This window comes from Prionailurus bengalensis, chromosome B2, assembly GCF_016509475.1.
Source record: "Prionailurus bengalensis isolate Pbe53 chromosome B2, Fcat_Pben_1.1_paternal_pri, whole genome shotgun sequence".
Lineage (NCBI taxonomy): Eukaryota > Metazoa > Chordata > Mammalia > Carnivora > Felidae > Prionailurus > Prionailurus bengalensis.
The window spans coordinates 100,472,683-100,495,226 of NC_057349.1; the positions used below are offsets into that span (position 1 = coordinate 100,472,683).

General features: G+C 45.9%; 1 protein-coding gene across 1 annotated transcript in view; it reads right to left on the reverse strand.

Annotated features, from left to right (window-relative positions):
• Window positions 1-22,399, reverse strand: part of TRAF3IP2 (TRAF3 interacting protein 2) — a 47,756-nt gene extending 25,357 nt beyond the window's left edge. The window contains exons 1-3 of the mRNA XM_043592127.1: window positions 21,969-22,399; window positions 19,680-20,673; window positions 6,164-6,994 (exon numbers count right to left, since the gene is read on the reverse strand). Of these exons, the coding sequence (XP_043448062.1) occupies window positions 6,164-6,986 (823 nt within the window). The 5' untranslated portion in view covers window positions 6,987-6,994; window positions 19,680-20,673; window positions 21,969-22,399. The remainder of the gene's footprint in view (window positions 1-6,163; window positions 6,995-19,679; window positions 20,674-21,968) is intronic.
• Between the last annotated feature and the right edge of the window lie 145 nt (window positions 22,400-22,544).

Below are 22,544 nucleotides of genomic sequence, written 5' to 3' on the forward strand. Positions count from 1 at the left end.
TTGGGTATTCTCCATATAATCATGGCCGACACTTTTTGAACACTCGCTACCTGCCAGGTGCCGTACTAAGCTCCTTAGTTGGGAATACAGAGTTCAATTTTCTGTTTTCTTAAAGAAGTTTGAGAATAAAATCTGATTCCCCTACCATGGTCCTTGGATCCTTCCCCTTCTGGCAGAGCTCACCTTGCTGCAGCCCCGTTGGCTTGCTTTTGGTGCCTTCACTGCACCCAGTTCCTTGCTTCCTTCACTTTCTCATCTTTCAAATTTCAGCTCATAGGTGTCCTCTCAAACAGGTCTCCTCTCGTCATCCTATTAATGCCTAACACCCAGTTATTTCCTTCATAGCACTTATACTTTGTTTTGTTTGCCAATTTCGACTTATCTGGCTCTCTAGTAGACTATGAGGCCCATGAAGACAGGATCACATCTGTTGTATCACTGCACACCCAGTGCCTAGCATAGGGTGGGCAAATATTTGTTGAATAAATTGATAAATGAAGGGACAAGTTCTGTTTCCAAGTCCCATTGACGCCCCTCCTTTCCTCCCCTCCTCTCTTCCATAGGCCGTTAAAGATGGCCTTTCCATGGCTTGATATCACAAAGGCTCCACTCATGATTAGGGATTACTCCTTTCCTCAGGAGGCAGGGAACAGACTTCTTTTTATTCATTCAACAAATATCTGTTGAACCTCCACTGCTAGCCATGCAGCGAACAGAGAAAAACAGGATACAGTTTCTTTGAGTAGCTCAAAATAGATGGAGAAAGAGAGAAAATCTGTGTGTCTGTGGGTGTCTGTTTTGAAACACAAACCCACACTCGTTAGTATGTGAGAAGGGGAGGCGTGCAAGTCAGCAGCCACCTACTTGGTAGACTTAAGAATTACCGCCCCAAAATATCTCCCCCACTGATTTGTCCTCGGTGCCTAAAATCCCATCACAAGAATTTATTCTGCAGGAGATGGGGGATGATGTGACAGATGATTTGTGAGCAGGGTAACTCCTCAGTTCCGAGGCAGTGTTCATCACAGAACAAAAATACAAACCTTGCACACTCATAAATGGGTGCCCGGGACTGTATGTTATTTGTCAGTCTGGAAACCCTCTTGGCCTGGATGTACACGGTTCTCATGTCACTAGGGCTTTTACCACTTGGAATTTGTAAACCAAATCCTAAACGAGGTTTTCCACTGATCAGTCAAGACGTTCAACATTTTTCTTCCTTATTAAGAATGGTATTGCAAGAGTTTGAGAGAGGAAATAAAATCTGATTTTCAAGTTGTCAAAAAGCACGATGATATAATGCAATCAGTTTGGCCAGGAAACAAAATGGCCAACATAAACTGTTACGGGAACACCCACAGCTGTAAGCAGCTGCGGTTCCTGAAAGGCAGCTCCTTTATCATTTCTTCCATCTGGGTTATTCTTTTCCTTACTTTTAATTGTGTATGCACTCTAGCATACGAATAATCACTTTTTCAGGTTCCTGTCAGCAATAGTAGGCCTATGCCCACAGTTTTATTTTATTCGGTATTCTTGGTAGAGAAAGCAAAAAATTTTATAGTAAAATAAAGGCTGTTTAGATTTAATACGTTCTTTTTTTCCCCCCAAGTTATTTGCATCATGGGCTTTATTTGATTGCACAGCCATGATCTCCATTCTGGTGACCTTCAGCAGAGGGATCCTGAGACAATAAGAGGCCAACTTCTCTGGGAGGTCTGGTGGGGGTAGGGGAGAAAACATTAAGCCTATTCTACTGCTTTGAACTTGTTTTTTGTTTGGTTTTTTTTTTTTTTTTTTTTTTTTTTACATGAAAGGGGTGACCGGTAACCATTTCTGCTTTACTTGCAAAGGCTAGGGTATGCCATTTGCATGGTGATCATTATTTATTTATGTTTTCATTAAGGGATGAGGAAGTAATGCTCTTCTAAAGCCAAGTAGAACCACGTTTCCAACTGCATGAGCATCCCTTAGGTGAACAGCTCTTTTGAAGTGGTTTTGTTGGCAATTAAGTGCCGTTATAGTCCTGACATGAAACTAAGCATTTGTACACCTGCTCTGAATACTTAAAATCTGTGCCGGTGAGAGGAGTGTGGAAAGGGAGGGGCGCTCTCCAGGACTGGGCTGCCGGATCCATGTGAGTAATAACAATGATAACTAAGAGCTGCTAGTTGTTGAGGGCTTACTTTCCTAGTGCCTTCAGTATATTATCTCATTTAATCTTCAGAGCGGCCTTCATGGGAGCCATTGGTGCCGGGGGCCTCATAAATATTCTGGGCTTGCAGGGCTCTGAAGAAAAACATAAGCACAAGTCTTCCCTGATAAAGCCAGCCCAATCCTGACCCTATTCCTTGTGATTAGATGCTTTTGGGAGCCGGGGCCAGGGCAAAGAAAGGCATGGTAAATTAGTGTGCTATATACTTTCATTGCCTGAGGGGTTTTCTTTCTTCTTTTTCACTTTTACTTATTTTTCAATTATAAACATAATACCTGCTTGCTATAACAAATTTAAGAAAAGTATATAAAGTTAGAAGGACAGTCTCTCTGTCTCTTAATTCCCTGTCTGCACTCCCCCGCCCCACCCTGACTACCCCAAGCCATGATCACTGATAACAGTTGGGGCAATTGTTCCAGACTTTTCAATGTACGGTGTTTAAACATATATAGCTTTTAAAAATAACACATATAGGATAAACACTGCATCTTGCTTTTCTGCTTGATCTTTCTTTTATATAAAGTCAGAATGTGTATTTTAGTCTGTGTAACAGAGGTCTAGTAGTCCGTTGTATAAATAAATCTCAAATTACTTATCTGTCCCCTTACTGAGCGGCATTTGAGTTGTTTTCCTTTTCACTGTGATACAACAGTGCTTTACTAAGCATCCCTGTTCATGTGTTTTCATATGCTTGTTTAGCGTTTCCCTGGGATAGATCCTGTAAGTGCATCTGCGGGGCCAAGGAAGCACATTTAAAATTTTGATAAATAGGGAGATTGCCTTCCAGAAGATTGTACCAATTTATACTCCTGCCAAGAGTAGATGGGGGTGTTCACTGCCCCATAACCCCACTAACACTGGATGTTGTCTGACGTTTTTATCTTTTTGCATATCTAATTAGGAAAATGGTATCTTAAAAAATTTTGCATATATACATTTTTCTTAAATTTAGTAATGTTACATACGCTTACTGACTGTATGTCTTCTCTGAATTATTCCCTTCTCCTGTCCAAGTTCTCCCCTCTGCCTTTCATCACCTCTCCTCCCCCCAGGACCCCCAGTGGTCCCCTTCTCACCGCTTCGGTGGAAGGAAATGGTATACAGAGCCAGGGCAAGGCAGTTGATGAGAGAAATCTCATCAGAAGGTATTAGAGACAAAAAGATTCCCCAGTCAGAGATGTTTGCATTTTAAAAGAGTCTGCCCGGAGGGGGCAATTTGCACTCACCTCCAAAGACTGGATTGCTGGTGGGGTCATTTCAGACTTCAGCACAAAGAATATTTCCACGTGGGAAGATCTTTCTGGGATCCTCGAATCATAAGGAGTTAATGCTTTCTTTGTCTGTCATAACCAGGCTTTCTCCTGTTAGCGGGGAAAGGCAACTGCCTGGGACTTAGTATCACAAAGCCCTTACTAAGTATTCACACTTCTACACATTAATCTTAGGGATTCATCAGAAATGCAGAAAAAAACTCCTATACATGATGTTTGTCCTAGCATTGCTTATTGGATCAGAAACTGGAAACTAGTAACAATGTCCAACAATGGAGAATTGCTTAAAAACAATTTGGTAGATCCATCTGATAAAATACATGCAGCACTTTTTTTTTGAGAGAGAGAGAGAGAGAGAGAGAGAGCACACACACGTGCATATGCAGGGGGAGGGGCGGAGGGAGGGAGGAGGAGAGGGGGGCAGAAAGGAGGAGGGAAAGGAGGAGATATATATTTGACATATATTTTATATGTCAAAACCCCAATAAGGAATTATATTTAGGTGACAGAAGTATGAATTGAACTTTTAGGCATATTTCAATTTTGAGAGCAAAATTCTGATTCTGATTTTTTTTTGATCAGAAAAATCATCTTTCAATGCACAGAGTAGAATGTTAAAAAGTAGTTTATGGTATTATCCTCCCAGAATTATTCCCTTTTATCCTGGAAATCATTGAGAAATAAATGTACCCCTGACCCTGCCAAGGTCCAGGCCTCAGTGATTCACATGTAAGGAATTCGGCCACCACACCCATCCTATTACTGGGCCCAGAGAGCAGGCCGAGGTGTCTACAACCCCAGTCAGTGACTTCCCAGCCTCCCAAACTCAAGGTCTCAGCTTTAGGCCTCAGAGCCTCTTTTTCCCCGAGCTTGCTGCTTCCACAGCTCCTGGCATCACTCTTAACCTCACATTTATTCCTACTTTTTCTTCCAACTGTCTTCTAAGCTCCTTTAAGATTTAGCTCAAGTGTCCCTCTGGAAATCTCTCCAGATCAGCACCTCGTCAGGCTGTTTGCTTCTGCTCTGCCTGTCAGAACACCTAATGTCAGTACGGCATCTACTCATGGGCTTGCCTACCTCCCCCTCCAGAAGGCAAGCTTTTGTACATCAGGGCAACAGTTTCTGTCCCTCCTTTTTTAAAAAAAAATATGAATTAATGAATCACTGTGTTGCTCTATTCACTTTAGGGGGCTTTATACGAAGTGTGCTTGTATAAATACATAAATTGTGATTGGTTATAGGATTTTTGATTCTTTCCTTCTTTTTTTTTTTAAGTTTATTTATTTTGAGAGAGAGAGAGAGAGCACGAGTGGGGGGAGGGACAGAGAGAGAGAATCTCAAGCGGGCTCCACACAGCGCAGAGCCTGACACGGGGCTCAAACCCACGAACCACAAGATCATGACCTGAGCCGAAGTCAAATACTTAACCAACTGAGCTACCCACGTGCCCCAGCATTTTTTATTATTTCTATAATTTATTTCAAAGCTAGGCATCAGACCAAAGAGTCTGGCCATTTGAACTGCTTTTTGTACCACGTTTATTTGCTAAGAAAAATATATCTCACAGCCCTGTGACTTCCCAGTAGCCTTAACGGAGACTTAACATCAAGAATTGTAATGAACCTTTTATCTCAGGCTAAGACTTTATCACTTCCAGAGACACTTACTGCACTGATACACATTACTCACTCATCCGCTCATTCAGAAATAATTTCCTCAGAGCCTAGCGTATGCTGGCCACTATGCTAAACGCTGGAAAATTATGGATTAAAGATATACCTTTGCTGTTGTGCTGGAGGGAGAGGTAGACGAGTCCATGAGTAGATGCATACTGATATTAGGTGTTCTGACAGGCAGAGCACAAGGAAACGGAGAGCCCGAAGAAAGGATTGATCTGGGGAGTTTTCCAGAGGGACCCTGGAGCTAAGTCTTACAAGGTGATGGTTGTATAACTCTGTGAATATACTACAATTCATTGAATTGTACACCTAAGTGGGTAAAGGGTGAACTTTACAGTATGTTGATTAGATCTGTAAAGCTGTTTGAAAAAAGAGGTATAGAACTGGGTCAAATGTGCACGAAGGGGACGAACATCCTGGATAGAGAAGAGCAAGGGCAAATGCTTGGAGGTGTAAAGGAGTTAGACAGGTTTTGGGGGACTGCGGTCCTTGGGGGTGGCCAGGGTTAGAGTAGAGGTGGGTGGCTCAAGTCTCCAATGGGGTTTAAGTAACAGCATCATAAGAGCAACTCAGTCTTCATGTGATGGCATGAATCCAGAGTTTCAATAACATTCCGGCATTTTTGACTGAAGGCCTCTTTCTTTGCCAAAACTAAGATGGAGAAGCAGCTGGGAAGAACCCGGATGCCCAAGAATGAAGACAACAAAAATATACTCTAGAAGTCATTTGGGTCATCTCCCTGCCTGTAGGCAGGTTTCAATTAAACTGAGACAGAAGGATCCATTTTCTCCTTAAAGTTTTATAGAGAAGGAGGTTCCAAGTGGGACAGGCTTTGGGCTAAGATGAAGCATTCTTCTGGAAAGCCCCTATTCTGGGAAGCAGAATGCCTTCCCTGCATTCTGACCTATCTGTGCTGGTCTAGAGATGTGAGGCATTGACACAAGGCCTTGTTTACTTAGTTACCCAGCCCGGAATGTCCACAGGAGGTGAAGTTCACTTACATGGCACCTGGTGATGGGGACCTCCAGGACAATGGTAATGACAGTTCCACTGAGCATGAGGGCTGGGAGGCAGCATCTGTACACACGCTGGGTACCTCCGAGGTTCAAACTGAGGGAACTCCCTGGACCTGAGAGGTCTGGGGAGGTCCTGGGGGTAACACACAGAGGTGAGGGGCAGGGGCCTTTCCAGCTGCCTGATGCCCAGGACATCCTGGGGCTGGGAATCATACCCCGTGTCTATTGTAGGCAGATCTGGAGCTGCTCGGTTCCTGTGGGGCCGGGGCTGTTGCACCGTCTCTTGGTTACTGCCCGAGGAGTCTGCCGAGGCATTAGGTAAACTTTGGTCTGATTTCTCTGAGTCATGGCCAGTGTCAGGAGAAGCTGCTGAAAGCTGAGATTCTAGCCATTGATTCCGTTTTTCCATAAATGAAAACTGATGCTCCAGGGGGAGGGCTCCAACCACAGACTCAGGCTCGTGCTGGCAGGCTGCAGAGGAACCCGAGGGAAAATCTTTGCCTGGGTCCGGGTGTCTCCTCCAGAAGCTGTCTTCGCTCTCCTCCAGGATTTTAGTGCGCAGGCAGGTGACATGCTGGGACACAGGCCGCAGGTGATTGGAAAGTTTCAGGGGTGGATGAGCCTGAGAAAAGTCTCCTGAGGAACAGTGAGGGGTTTGGGGTGCAGACAAGCCATTGGGTGCCATGTTCCTTAGATTTGGAGCAGGTGGCTCGGATGCCTCTTCCCGGGAACAGCCTGGGATTGGTTTCAGTAAGTGACTTGGGTATGGTTCTGATTCATCAACCTCCACAGGAATGCTTCGGTTCATCCTAGTTTCTGGAACAAGAGAAAACATGCCACAGCCTTAGAAGACAGATCATCTCTTGGAGCCCCTACTTTATGGCCTTAAGAGACCTCGTTCAAGATGTGGTTTCAGTTAATAGCAGTGTGACACCAACGTGTTTCAAAGCCCCAGTCACATAAAGTTGTTCACTCATTCTCTAGGCAAAGGCTCTAGCGCTTATTAAGATACTTTTACATGGAAGGCGATTCAAAGAATGTGACGGGACCGTCATGCAGTAGACAGCACAATGGGAAGACAGATGAATATCAACAGCTAAGTATGGAGGAGGGAAATTATAATGTGGGCTGCTGTGTGTGTGTGTGTGTGTGTGTGTGTGTGTGTGAAGGATACACAAGACATTGATTGGTCTGCCTTTGAGGATGCCTCTGAGGATGCAGTGGGGAGACAGTGTCCACCTTATAAACTTTAAAAATGTTGCTTCATTTTTAATCAAACAAAAAACATTAAAAAAAACAACAAAAAAAGAAAGTGTGAGTTAAAAAGCACGGAGAAAAGGTCATAGTGACATTTCCCACTTAACAACTATAGATTGTTTTCTGGACTTAATTCCCTCTGGCACTATGCTTACAGTCAAGGTAGCCGTGGCCGTCTGGTTTGTGATGAACTGGCTGAACTAGCAAGCTGGCTAAACTAGCCTTTAGCCTACAGTCCGAATAATATTGGTTTTACCTGTAAAAATAGAACTTGTAATCAACATGATGGAATAAAAGAGAAAATTAGCCTCCCTTATCATTAGTTTGCTTGAGATGACGTCCCAGGACACCCAAGCTCCAGCGGAAGGCAGGAGGCAGGCAGGGAAAAAGAGTACGGGAGTGACTGACGGCCTGCAGAAAGTTCCAGAGCAGGTGTAGTGGTAGGGAGACCACGAAAAAAAGACATCCCAGAGGTCTGTTCTGTGAAGGCCTTGTACACAGTATACCTCAAATATCATACAGAGGATACAGGTGGTGCTCTGCTGGTGGATTTTTAAATGCCTATTTGGGGTTCCTGGAGAATTTCAGCCATGTACATTTACTGAGGGCGTGCTGTGCCCCAGATCGTGATGTACGTCAATTGTCCCTCTAAGCCAAGTTTTGAAGACTATGAACTCCCCTTCTCTTGAGCCCTGTATCCGTCCCAATGGGAACCTGACAGCACCCGTTTTAAGGTGCTCCCCTCTGAGCAGAGGTGGGGCTGGCAATTTCCTACCAAATTTATCTTCAGTGCCTGTAGGCAGAAACTTCTCTTTGCCTCCCCACCCCCTGCCAGGTGAACTCCAACACTTCTCCTTAGCCTCACTTGGTAACAAACGTACCCATCTGCTGCAAACAACCTTTGTGCTGTTTTCTGGCCCGGAAGAAAACTCTTTTAGTGTCTAATTCCTGGCTGGCCCTCTCTCTCCCTCCCTGCCTCATTTCCCCTTCTCCCGGCTGGCTGACCCCCCCCCCCCTTCTTGGCAGCCGGCTGGGCGGTGCGTGCCCCTGGCCTCTGGACTCTGCAGAAAAGAGACCTCATCACCTACCTCGATCAGACCTTGTAAAAACAAACAGGAACCTACCCCTAACACAAATATCTCAGCTATTTATTATTTTTGAGTGCTCACCATTGTTTTCCTCTCTGTCTTACACTTTTTCTACAGCTGTGAAATTGGATATGCCACACAACATGCTCTTCGGCTGGTCAGGAAACAAAGGTATTTTCTGAGGGGGTGGCTGAGTGTTGTGTAACCTCCTGCAAGCGTCTGTGGGCCCACAGCTGAGTGGAAGGGCAAGGAAGTGCCCCGAGTGAGGGAGCTAGCAAAAGGCCTGCACTGTCAACGATTTCTTGTTACGTGATTCAGGTGCCACAGTTTACATTCTCCCTGGGTTTAGAAAAAAAAAAAAATTTTAACGTTTATTTATTTTTTGAGTGAGACACAGAGAAACAGAAAGAGACAGATCATGAGTGGGGGAGGGGCAGAGAGAGAAACACAGAATCCGAAGCAGGCTCCAGACTCTGAGCTGTCAACATAGAGCCCGATGTGGGGTTCGAACTCATGAACTGCAAGATCATCACCTGAGCCCAAGTCAGACACTTAACTGACTGAGCCACCCAGGCACCCCTCTCCCTGGGTTTTTAAATGTGAATACCTTAATGGGGGGGGGGGTGTGGCTAGATGGCTCAGTCAGTTAAGCATCCTATTCTTGATTTCAGCTCAGGTCACGATTCCAGGGTTGGGGGATCTAGCCCTGTGTTGCCTCCACGCTGGGCATAGAGCCTGCTTGAGATTCTCTCCCGCCTTTCCCTTTCCCTCTGTCCCTCCCCAACTCCTCCGAACAATAAATTAAAAAAAAAAAATGTGATTACCTTACAAGTATTTCCCTAAAAATTGCAAATTCCAAACCTTCCAGGGGCTTGAAAGAAGCTAATAAAAAAAAGTGACAAGCGTGGCCATCTCACATAACTGGAAACCTGAGGTCTATCTTATGGTGGAAATTCTACAATTAAAACTGCTCTGAAATTAAACTAAAACTACCCCTTGGATGGTAGTAAGGATCAGCCGACAATAAATGGCCTCTGGGGAAAGCTATGGGATTAGTAAACCATAAAAGGCAAAACAACCCTTGGTGTTTTAAACGTGTCACTATCAGGGCGCCTGGGTGGCTCAGTTGGGCATCTGACTTTGGCTCAGGTCATGATCTCGCAGTCCGTGAGTTCGAGCCCCGCATCGGGCTCTGTGCTGACAGCTCAGAGCCTGGAGCCTGTTTCAGATTCTGTGTCTCCCTGTCTCTGACCCTCCCCCGTTCATACTCTCTCTCTGTCTCAAAAATAAATAAACGTAAAAAAAAAATAATTAAAAAAAAAAAAACGTGTCACTATCAAATATTCAAAGAGCAAATAATTACTGAACCTACTATGTGTCCAACTCTGTGCTCTATAACCTCCTTCTGAGGCATGGGCTGAATGAAACCCTTTTTTTAATAACAAGTAATACAAGTGATACAAAGTTCAAGAGTACAAAAGGGTATACAGTGAATGGTAATCAAAAGTATTTCTAAAGCCTTAAAAAGCATTATTCCTGCCCTCATGTTGCCTGTGATCCAGAACAAGAGAGAAAACTAATAGAGGAAATCAAAAGCCCTATCTCAGGGCCTTTGCACTTGCTGTTCTGTCTTCTCTGAACACTCTTTATCTACATGTCTGCAGGGCTTGCTTCCTTTCTCCTTCAGGTCTCCTTCTCAAGTGTTTACTTGCCCTTCTCACTCCCTGTCTCTCTTCCCTGCTTCACCATCCTTTCCAGTAGTTATCACATCTTACATACTGCAAAATGTGTGTTATAACTGCAAATATCTAATACATTCCTTGTTTATTGTTCCTCTCCTCCCCCAGAATTTAAACTTCATGAGGATGTGATTTTTGACTGTTGGGCTCATGGCTATCTTCTCACCATCTAGAGCTGTACCTGGCACATAAATATTTGTGGACTGAATAAGTGATGGATGCCTGTTTTTGGAAAGAGTACAGATCTGTGTGGCTGGAAGGATCACTGACAGTGAGAATATCAGGCACCATGGTGGGTAGCAAGGAATATTGGGTGGACCAAGTACTCACAGTTCTTAAAGTTACTCCACTTGGGGACCCTTCCCCCTTACATCCTTGCTTCTTCTTAAATATTTATTAAGGGCTCACTAAGTGTCAGGCCCCAAGGTGAGTCTGGGCCATGCCTACGAGGTCCCATCCGTGGGCAGAGTTGACCGTGAACCTTGCTTGCAGAATACAGGTGTTTCTACCATCTAAAGGGAACATCTGGTATTCTGTTCCAGATAGGGAGCTGGTCTGTTCATGCATCATCAGGCTTTGCCCGGAGCAGTGTAGGGTGGGCATGCCTCCCAGCTACCACGTGGGTCCCTCCCAGCCCTAGATCCCTGCCAGAACTGGCAAAACAAACCCTGATACACAATGGTGTCACTAAGAACAACTACACGCAAATGCCGCATCAGAGGGTCATGGGCAGATTAGTGGGAAATGGCCGTTTCGTTTTTGGTCTTTAATGTCAATATTGTAAAAATGCTACACATTAAAAATAATCATTCAATATCTCCCAAGGCTAATATTTCCATTTTTCCCTGTTTTATTCCAGGGCTTGTCACATGATATCCACATGGTTACATGGCCTGTGCTCCAGTCCCCAACAGGGGGTGGCACTTGGAGTGAAATGGAAAAACCTCTGTGTCCTATCACTGTTCTAGAGGAGAAGGCACTGACTCCCCAGAGGGACAGAAGAGCTGCCAGCCAGGACCCTGAAAGCCTGAGCGGCAATGCCCCGGACAGATGCTCGTGGACATCCTGTCCCACTCAGCAAGCCTGGGGGAAGCTGGGACCGGTCAGCCGGTCAGCCGGTCAGCCAGGAGGATAATGGTCAAGTCTACCTGGCCTCGGGGCAAATTCCTGGGGAAAGGGAGAGGCCAGAGGGTGAGAGAACTCAACTCAAGGGAGTCTTCTGGCTCAGAATCTCTTTTTGAGGCTCAGAACACAGGTGCTCAAGCCCCACACCTAGAGATTCTGAGGTGAGGTCAGGGCTCCCATGTATCTTTAAGTCCCACAGGTATGCAGATTCTCTTGTACTCTGTGATCTGTGCCATTTGGCAGGAACTATCAGAATTTTAAACGTTTATGCCCTTTGACCTAGTAACTTCACTTCTAAGAATTTCCTCCACAGGGATATGGGTGGGTGTACCTTGCAAAATGAAGACGCTATGAAGATAGGCGATGCAGCCTTGTTTGTAATAGCAAAGACTAGAAACAACCCACATGTGCAGAAAGGTTCTAATTTTTTTTTTAATTTTTTTTAACGTTTATTTATTTTTGAGACAGAGCGAGACAGAGCATGAATGGGGGAGGGTCAGACAGAGAGGAAGACACAGAATCTGAAACAGGCTCCAGGCTCTGAGCCGTCAGCACAGAGCCTGACGCAGGGCTCGAACTCACGGACTGCGAGATCATGACCTGAGCCGAAGTCGGACGCTTAACCGACTGAGCCACCCAGGCGCCCCGGAAAGGTTCTAATTTTTAAAAACTGTGGTCCGGCCAAACAACGACCGCTCTGTGTCTTTTTTAAAAAGACAGAGGAAGTGCTCTGGGGACTGATGTGGAATGATGTCCAAGATTTATTTGTGAAGTTAGGAAAAGTAAAGAGGAGGACAGTGTGCAGAGCATGCTACCCTTTGTACGATCTGAGGTTGTGTATGCACATGCCATCTCGTCAGAAATTTGGAACAACGGTCGCCTCTGGAAAGGGAACTGGATGGCTGGGGAACGGGAACAGGAGGGATGCTTGCTTTCCGGAGCATTTTATACCTTATATATCTACTTAAAAGATAGGAGAAAAGGAAGAGCTTCAGAGTGGTCCTGCTGTTCACAAAGATTAAGAACCAACGTGAAGGAAGGGGAGGTGTGTCTCTGAAAAGACAAAAGACCATTCCGCTGAGGGTGAAAACATTTGCCCCCCCCCCCCCCCCGGGGGCAGGAATGGGTGGGCACCAGCCAGGAACAGAGGGCTAGTCTGGAGTACACACAGCTAGGCTGAAGCAGTCATGCGCGGGAGTCTGGTTCTGATTCACTGAGTTGACCCAAAAGACGCTAACTTCCCTTCTCTTGAATCTCATTGCCCTTTGGACAGTGAGCTGTGGTTCTAGCCCTTGATTCTGACCGCAACTTTCTTCAAATCCGGCGGTTTTTCTCTGTCCAAGTCTCGACTTTGGCTTCCTTTCTGCCTCCTCTGGCCTGAAACCTTTCTCTTAGCATATCCACTCTACCTTGAGTAGCCTGATTTTGCAGATAAGCTCTTATCCAGATGGCAGCGGTTCCAACATCCCATGTGACAATGCTCCCTGGTGTCCCATTCACAGAATTTCCCACCCCCTCCTCCCTTTTCCTGCACACAGCTCTTAGTCAATCCCCTGGAGCTGCCTCCAACTCTTTGCTGGTATCTGTTCCCGGCAACTTTTTTCTTCTCCAGCACATCCTGCCTTAAATTCTTAGTTTCTTGAAACAGAGCCTATTAAGTCTTCAAAACACGATTTTTCTGATCTCACAGTTCATAAAAAAGCTTCTTTTCCTTTCCTCATCCCAACCTTCCTTTCCGCGTGTCCATTACATACCGCCCTGGCCTGAGTGCAAAACAAGTTCTCTCAGGGCACACGTGAAGAGACTTCATGTCCACGTTCGCAGTGGACTGTGGCTTCTGCTTTCCAGATGGACTTACTCTGAACCAACACATATTTCTAGGATGTAGTATTTAAATGCACAGGCGCTACATTCAAACTCCCCACGTTTTAATTCTTTCTTTGCCAGCTGCATGATTAGATGTGAGGCCTTGAGAAAATTACTTTACTTCCCCGGGCCTCATTTTTCTGATATGTAAAATGGGGAAAAGACCATTTGTCTTACAGGGATGTTGTGAGGATAAAAGAAGATGGAAATAAAATGCTGACTGCAGAACCCGACCTATATCAAGCTCTCAAAAAACAAAACCTGTTTTATTATTGTTACAACTGATTTGGCTTTAGAACTTTCTTCTAGACTATGTTCGCTGGTTTTATACCTGAATGCTAGCGTTATTATATGAGCCTAATGAATGAAGACCATATCTTCTTAACCAATATATATATTTATGGCACATTCGATACGCATGGCCTCTTGTCTTAAAAAGAGCTGGGCCATGGGGCGCCTGGGTGGCGCAGTCGGTTAAGCGTCCGACTTCAGCCAGGTCACGATCTCGCGGTCCGTGGGCTCGAGCCCCGCGTCGGGCTCTGGGCTGATGGCTCAGAGCCTGGAGCCTGTTTCCGATGCTGTGTCTCCCTCTCTCTCTGCCCCTCCCCCGTTCATGCTCTGTCTCTCTCTGTCCCAAAAATAAATAAAAAACGTTGAAAAAAATTAAAAAAAAAAAAAAAAAGAGCTGGGCCAGACAGGGTATGCCCTATAACTTTCCCATTCCTATTTCACAGAGGGTTAGAGATACATTAAGTAGCTCTTCCAAAGTCACAGCTGCATCTAGCCTATAGATCTCCGAGATCTTTCCATTAAACCACATAGATCAGGAGCAAACTTTTTCCGTAAAAGCCCAGAGAGTAAAGAGTTCACGCTTTATGGACCACAGATGGTCTCTGTCTCATACTCTTGCTTATTTAAAAAATTTGTTTTTAAGCAACAGTTTAAAAATACAAAAGCCATTTTTAGCAGCATGCTGTGGCAAAAACAGACTATGGGCCACATTTGGCCTGAGGGTTATAGTTTACCAATGGCTGATACAGATTACACTGATAAAATACAAAGAAACCTTCCCCTTTATTAGTAGTAACTGCTAATATTTGTTGAATGTTTACTATGTGTCAAATATTGTTCCAAGTGCTTTACATGTATTAACTTATTTCATCCTCACAGCTACCTTATTTGGTAGGTATGATTGCCAACCTCATTTTACAGATGGGGAAACTGAGACACAGCGAGGTTAAGTGACTTTCCCAAGGTCACATGTCCAGTAAGCAGCACAGACAGGATTCAAATCCAAGCAGCTCAGCACCAGAACCCGTGCACTTAACAATCTGTTTCTTGGTTAAGAACCCTGACTTTGAAGGGCGGGGGAGGGGATTGGAGCAGCTGAGTAACCCCTGGAAGCTTCTGGAATGAATATGTTTCAGACTCTTCACCTTGAAGCTAAGGAGGCATGGATACTGGCCACCTGTGTTTTATAAAGGATTACCGGGCGGGAAACCTGTGGTGGCTTTCCTTCATTCCAGTACAATAGAGGACATGGATGAGGACTGCAGAGGCATCTTGATTTGAGAAAAGCACTTGATTGGATCTCATTAAATTTTAATCATAAACTGAATTCAAAATAAATTGAAAACTGGTTGACAGAGCACAAACAAAGGGTGATGATAAATGGTGATGCATCGAGAGAGGGGATATCTTCCAGGGGACGCCTCTGAGGCAAGGACGGATGGGATTTAATGAAGGTGTTATGTCCCTGGAAGAAGACAAATAGCGAGAAACAGAGGAAGGGCAGGAGTGAGCAGCCTGAGTAATTAATAAACCACATTACCAGCTCCTAAATAATCAAGGCTTGCTGTTCACCAACCACGTGGATTTTTTTTTTTTTTTAAAGAATTCTTTGGGTCAACAATAGTCTTGAAGAGTCCTAGAGGCACACACCATGAATATTTCAGGTGGACGTAATAAATATATACATTTTCAGCTAGAAAGATCCTCAGATCCAATTTGGATCCGATACTTTCAATTACAGATTCTCAAGGTCTTACTTCATTCTGCAGAGAGTAATTTTTTGTTTTTTATAAATTAAAAGTCTAAAAGCCATGTTATTAAAAAAAAATCTTTAAACTCATTAATGCTCTTTGTTTACTGCCCAAATGCATGCAAACTTTCACAATGTCAGTTTGCTCAGTGGAGGCTGGTTTTGAGTGAACTGTTTGGCTCCGGTTCAAATTCCAGTGAATAAATACTTCCAAGTTTACTTGCAGAATTTCCCAGACAGAGAAGTTCTTCCATTTGGTTTGCCAGAGGACTGGAAGCAGTGGTGAGCCCTGGAGACAAGGGAACATTTACTGGCCCTTGTTCATCCCCTGCACGGTACAACTCACATCAGGCTCAAGGCAGCACGGCATGACCTGACCTGATTTGAAGTTCACTCTGGAACTGTTCTGAGCCGCTGAGCAAGGAGACCATGGACTAGTGGGAATGGACCGACCTGGCTATGTTGTTAGTTGGTGATAAACATTTGGAGAGCAACCTCAAACCGGCCCAGGTTTTTGTTTTTGTTCCGGATAAGGTTTCTCTCAGCACATATCTGTGATTCTTAATTTCAGTCCAAGCCCTAGAGTGAAGACGAAGGGGCAGAAAGGAAAAATCAGGAGAGGAAGATGAAGGGATAGAACATAAGAAAGGAGAGGGGCGCCTGGGTGGCTCAGTCGGTTAAGCGGCCGAGTTCAGCTCAGGTCACGATCTCACGGTCCGTGAGTTCGAGCCCCGCGTCGGGCTCTGGGCTGATGGCTCAGGGCCTGGAGCCTGCTTCCGATTCTGTGTCTCCTTCTCTCTCTGCCCCTCCCCCCTTCATGCTCTGTCTCTCTCTGTCTCAAAAATAAATAAAAACGTTAAAAAAAATTTTTTTTTTAAAAGAAAGGAGAATGGAAGAGGAGACACACAAGGAAAGAGGGGAAAACTTGAAGGACATTTAAAACAATTTGCCTTTTATTAGTGTAGGAGAGAGACTTATTTGTGATTTTTATGTATTACTGAATACGAGAAAGGGCAGTTGGAAGGGAAGAAAAAGAATGAATACAGTGAAAGGCGAGAGTGTTGTAGGTAAGCTGGTGAGCCAGGAAGAGCCTGGACGACAGCACCGAGGAGGAAGGCAGATCCGAGATGGCAGGGAGACCTAATGACCCTGGGAGGGGAAGAAGGAAAAACACTGGGACCCCAGGGCAGGAAAACAATGAGGCAGAAAAGAGCCAAGTTTTCCTCATCGCTGAGGGACCTGCCAAGATCCCAGCCAGCCTCGGTGTTCAGGGTGGAAGGAATGGGGACACGCAGGCTGGGGGCGGCAGTCAGTTCCATCACTCCCAAATCGCTCCACCTCGGCTGCCTGGTCGGGGAGCCAACCCAAACTGGCACAACTCTCCGGTTCAGCCGGTACATGAAAGGCCCCCCCACCTCCTCGGCCAGGGTACAACTTGCGGCCTCTGGGAAGGTCTAGATGCATGCACGCACGCACGCACGCACAGAGCGACACGAGCGGCCAGGCATTGAAGTACATGAGGGCTAGTAGAGGCCTGCTGGTGAAGAGACGCAAAGAATGCCGGGGGGAGAAGGGGCAGCTGGGGTTTCATGAACTAAAAATATCTTGGTGACAACGCACTTAGAAGAAACGGGAGAGGCCCAAGGGGAGAGCTTCTTGATTCCAATCCTCAGATGCTTTCTCACGAAAGGCCGGCAGGATTGTTTTGATAAGGAAATGTGGTCAAACATCAGGGGTCATTTCATTGGATCTGAAAGGAATATAAAGTTTAATGTGCCTCATCTGTGCCCTTGCCCCCGCCCCCGCCCCCCCCCCCAAACAGTTGCCTGCAATTGTTACATATTGTTATGGGCTAATCTAAAACTTCCTGCTGCAGAAAAATGGTTGGATTCAGGGTATTTCTGAGATTTCGATTCTGTGCAGGGTAGAACAGATTTCATTTAGACAAACTACCCACATAATCTATCTTTCTGAATGCCTGTTAAAGAATGCCTGCAAATCGAACTACCTTGTATTTTCAGAGCGTTTGAAAGTCACTAACTCCTTAACCCTGAGAGAAACAAGCTTCAACACTTTCTGTCTTTGCACCCTCCAAGAGTCAGTATCCCTGAGTTAGGATGATGGTTCATCCATGCTGGTTCACTGCCCTGACTGCACTCCCTAGTCAGCCCACCACACACAGTGAGCAGAGGTACCACACTGTTTCATGACTGCCATCAAAAAATGACTTGGAGGGGCGCCTGGGTGGCTCAGTCGGTTAAGCGGCCGATTTCAGCTCAGGTCACGATCTCGCGGTCCGCGAGTTCGAGCCCCGCGTCGGGCTCTGGGCTGATGGCTCAGGGCCTGGAGCCTGCTTCCGATTCTGTGTCTCCCTCTCTCTCTGCCCCTCCCCCGTTCATGCTCTGTCTCTCTCTGTCTCAAAAATAAACGTTAAAAAATTTTTTTTTAAAAATGACTTGGAGCTGTAACACCAGATTAAGAATGGCTACGGGTGGTCTTTCTGGGTAAAAGCAGGGCTGGCGGCTGAGAGCAGTTAGCCTCATTTCAGATAATGGTGCTTCACCCTTCGAAATTAGAATCAGTAATTCATCACAGGTGAAACATCTCGAAATTCCTGCCCTCTCATCCCGGGGGGCATAGAGAGGGCCATCTAAGAACGTGACAATGACTACACCAGGGCCTTTCCACAGAAACAGTTTAGCAATACTGAAAGCACTGAGTCAGCCCATCCCCATCAGCCAGGGCCTGTTGGAACGGTAGTGACAAAAAATAATTGCCCAAAGAAATAATAACAACAACAACAACAACAATAATAAAATAGTGGCTTGGAAAAGGTTAAGGATCCTGTGTCTGCCATCTAATGTGTCCAATCATAGTCATCACCCTTACATGCTATTAGGATGTACTTCATAGCTTCCTTTCACCTCCCATTAAAGGCCCCACATGCAGCGATTATTGGTCTAGCCCAGGAGTGGTTTTCAGCTCCAGCTAAGTCAGTAATGCAACCTTCTGGAGCCAGGCTGGTCTGCCAGTTCTCTGGCCTGCCATGAATCTGTGGGCAAGTGCATAGGACAGTTCTTCCTGAGTAACCCAAATGGGACATGAACTAATTTAAGAAACCCCGTTTTATGTAACTAGAGCCAATAAAAACGCCTAAATTCCCGGCAGCCTCCCGCAGAGCCACGTGGCTGCCCAGCTTCCCCCAGCCTTTGGCCCTGACTGAGGCTTTTACCTTGTGCTTTGAGAACAGGTGAGTGAAACGGAAGTCAAAGCAGCTTATGTGATAAAAGCTTGAGCACCTATGAGGTGTTTGACAGTATACTTGTGCTAAGGGGTAGAAAAGGATTAAGAAACAAAGTCCTTTTCCTCAAGGAACTAACCATCTAGTAGCAGGAGGTAAAATTCATACGTTTGAATAGTCAGTAAACAAAGTAAGTCTTCCAAGATCACCCATTAAGGCTAGCCCTCTGGGGACTCCCATTTTCCTAGCTTTATTTTGTGAGAAGGGAATTTAGACAAAATCATGTTAGTTCACCCCCCCACACACATTTTATTGATGAAGAAATCCAGTCCTAGGGAAACCAAAGTGATTGCTTAAGCCACAAAGCCAGCAAGGAATGGAGTGAGGACTTGAAACGGACTTTGTCCTTCTTTTTTATTGTTTATTCGGTCTCTCCCCCCCGCCCCCCATTAAAATCGCCCTATTCTAAGAGACCATCTTGAACTTGAAAGTCACATGAAACTTGATGAGCTTCTAAGATCGAGTAATGGCATTTCTCTCCTTGTTTTCTGTGCCAGCAAACGTCTGGGTTGCCTGGGAGGGGCGGGGGGCTGTGGGAGAGCGCTGGGAAGGCAGCCGGGAGCCAGCGCAGAGCTGAGCTGAACTTCCTGGCCCACGAATATGGGGTTGATCTTTTCCCTGCATGAAACAAGGATCGAGAAAACTGGGAGTTTTCCTTCCATCTTTGCCACTGACGTGTCCCGGGGCTGGAAGCCAATGACTTAATTTTTGCCATCCCTGGCTCCCTCCTTGGAGAAGTGAGGCTGGATTCTTAACTGAAACTTGTGGGACACGAAGTACTCAAACAAATGGTTCCCAGACAGCTCCGAGAAAACACCCGTGTGTGCGTTTTCCACCCCTCAGAGAGTTAATCTCCTCTCGCCTGTCTGAAATACTAAACCACCAGCGCTTTCTGGCAGCCAGATACTTAGGTGTCATTTTCTCAGCCCCAGCCGGTCTCTCCACGAACAGGTTAAAAAGGTGGGGAGTGGAAGGTGGGGGGAAAGTAAGGCAGAACATTTCAGCGAAGGCGAAAACTGCTTTTGGAAAATGGGTCAGCAGCTAAAAAGTAAGGCCAGGCAGGCGACAGCTCTGAACGACTTACCTTAGCACCACCACGGACAGACAGACCGGCCGACGGGGTGGTCGTGCTCTCTCCTTCTCACACTCCACCTTGGGTCGCTCCCGCCTCCCTCCTCCCTCTCCAGGCCCAGGTAAGCGGTCGAACAAGCTCTGAAGCAGGAAGTGGAAGTTGTATGCAAATTTCTACGGAGGCTAGGAAGCCTCTGCCGAGAAAATCTCCCTGTGGGCAGTGAATCAACAGCTGAGAAGTCACTTTATTTCTTAAAACAGAAACCTCCTTCATTCACCAGAAAAGGCCACTGACTGACCAATTGGGGTGCATTTTTGTTTCCACCACCCAGCTAAGTAACTGCGGAGGAATGCCCGCACTGCCCTGGACCTCGGTGCTACTGCAGCGCCCTAGCCCTAGACAAGGTGTCTGGAGAGGGGATTGGATTTGGGTGTTAAGATTGGTTATTCATTAGCTGCTCCAAAAGAGGAGATTAGGGGCAGATAGCGGGGTGGAGTGTGAGTCAAGGGCTTCTTACTATCTCTGTTTAAACGTCAGCATCTGCTGCCCTTGCTCATGTGGGGGCAGGACTCACTGCCCATCCCCATGTGAGCGTGCGTGCGTGCACACACGTGCATGCACACAAGCACAAGGATGCATGCACTGTCCTCCTTTGGCTGCGTTTTTCATGACCTCAAGTTTATTTCCTCTCCTTCCTTCTCCTTGTTTAATCCATAGACTGGAGAATTTATTGTCAAAGGAAGCACATGATGGGAGCTGTGGCCGCTAGAGCTCTGGAGTCGGAGGGATGTGGGTGTGAACTCAGTTCCGCCACTGGCCGACCGGGCACCACAGCCAGGTGCCTGGGCAGGCACACTGTGCTCCTGGTGCTGGCCTTGCCTGCCCAAGGGTCAGCACCCGCTGCCAGCCATCTCTCCACCTTTGTGCAGGGGACAGGTCCCAGAGCATCCCCATCCACACTGCCAGGTTCTGCTCAAGTAGGTCACACGAAGTGGGTTGCTCTACACTGCAAGCAAAGGAAACACGGCTTGTTTTTAAAATAACGTATAACAGGTTGCATATATTTTGGTATATCCTTGTGATGGAATACTATGCAGCTGTGAAAAATAATAAATATGTATGTATATATTTCTACATTCTAACGTGCAAAAGTGACTATATTATTTATTAACATGATCTCATCTTTGTCGATATATATGGCAGATAAACACGTGTACATTCATATATAGATTCATGCTTGTTCACTGCTTGTTGGCCCTGACACCTGCCCGGAACATAGTGAGCAACCATTCTATATGCGTCAGATGAATAAATCATAAATGTCTGGAAGAACGCATCCAAACTGTTGAGTGGTTTTCAGCCCCCCGGGAATGAGATTGAGGGCAATGAGTGAGAACGGAGGACTTATATACTATTTACACATATGGGCTGTTTGATTCTTTTTTTCCACAAACATATTTTTCAAAAAAAAAAAAATTGTACTTGCTACCTTAGCCTTGACCTTTCTGCCTCAAAATTACTATAATAATAATCTTTTTTTTTTTTTTAGTTTAGAGAAAAATAGTATTCTCTGTGCAGCAGCTGGTACCAGGATACTTTGAAAAAGCTATCTGTGTTAGGAGAGGAGGACAGAGAAGAAAAGAATGCCAAGGGGAGGAAATAAGAAGGAGAGCAAAGAAGGGGGCGGGGTGAAAAATAGTTTTCATTTCTCTTAGGCCCCTTACATGGATTGGGAAAAAGCCTGGAAGATGCTTCTGTCAAGTACTACCTTTGGAATACAACTCACCGGGAAGAACAGGGAGAATCTTTTTTTCCATGGCTCCCACCGACTGTTTCCCCAGCCATGAGGCCTAAGGGCCCTGGAGGAAGATAACTAAGTGCTGTAGTGCTGCTTTGAATTGCTGTCAGCCGGGCCTTCCTCCCGTCTCCATTTATCCTGAACAGAAAGTCAGTCACTTGCCGGAATAGGTTAATGGTTCCTACCCGGGAGCCTTCACGGAGGCCCCTACTGCAAAGCAGCATGGGAATGTAAACTGTTTAGAACGGGAGAAACTCCTGTCTAAATGTGCTGGAGGCAGTTACAGTGAAATGTGGACGCAGGGGAGGTGTCAGGGAGTCCGGAAAATGAGCACCTCTGGCCCCCAGGAGTCCCCACTGGTGTTCTCACTCTAGCACAGACACCCTTTTAGCTGCCATCACAGGAGAGGGGCGCTTCACTGAGAACCCACCATTCACCGCCTATCAGCACATTTAATCCTCCAACAGTCCTGAGAGAGGCATCGACCGTCATTCCCACTTTACCTTTGAGGGATCCGAGGCTCAGAGACACTGAGTAACTTCTCCATGTTCACACAGCTAGTCTGTGGAAAAGAATTCTGGAACTCTCCCACTTCCAGGTGGATGTTACTTCTTGCCCCTTCCTGCCGTGTTGTGGTCTGTCCTTCCTACATGCTTGGGTGAACACAGGTAACTTGCTTCCTTCGCACAACTCTCGACAGCACTCAAGAAGGAAAAAGGGTGTAGACCACAAAAGGGTGGAGCCGAGATTGCCAGTCACGTGAGGCCACGCGTGTCCACGGCGCTGGCTGCTGGATATGTGCTAGGCAGAGGAGCCAAAATACGGGTCAGCTCTCACCCTCCAGTTAAATGTCTAGGAGGGGAGGATTTGTGTTTGCCCGCTTCTAGCGTTGCTCGGTATTCTTGCAAAACACATAAGTAGATGAAAGTCGGCTGGCTCTCTCCTCCTCTGTAAACAAAACAAAACGAAGCCATTTGGATCTGATATTCAGAAACTCTCCGTTCTACGGTATCTTTTAAAAATTTTTTTTAATGTTTATTTATTTTTGAGACAGAGAGAGACGGAGCATGAAGGGGGGA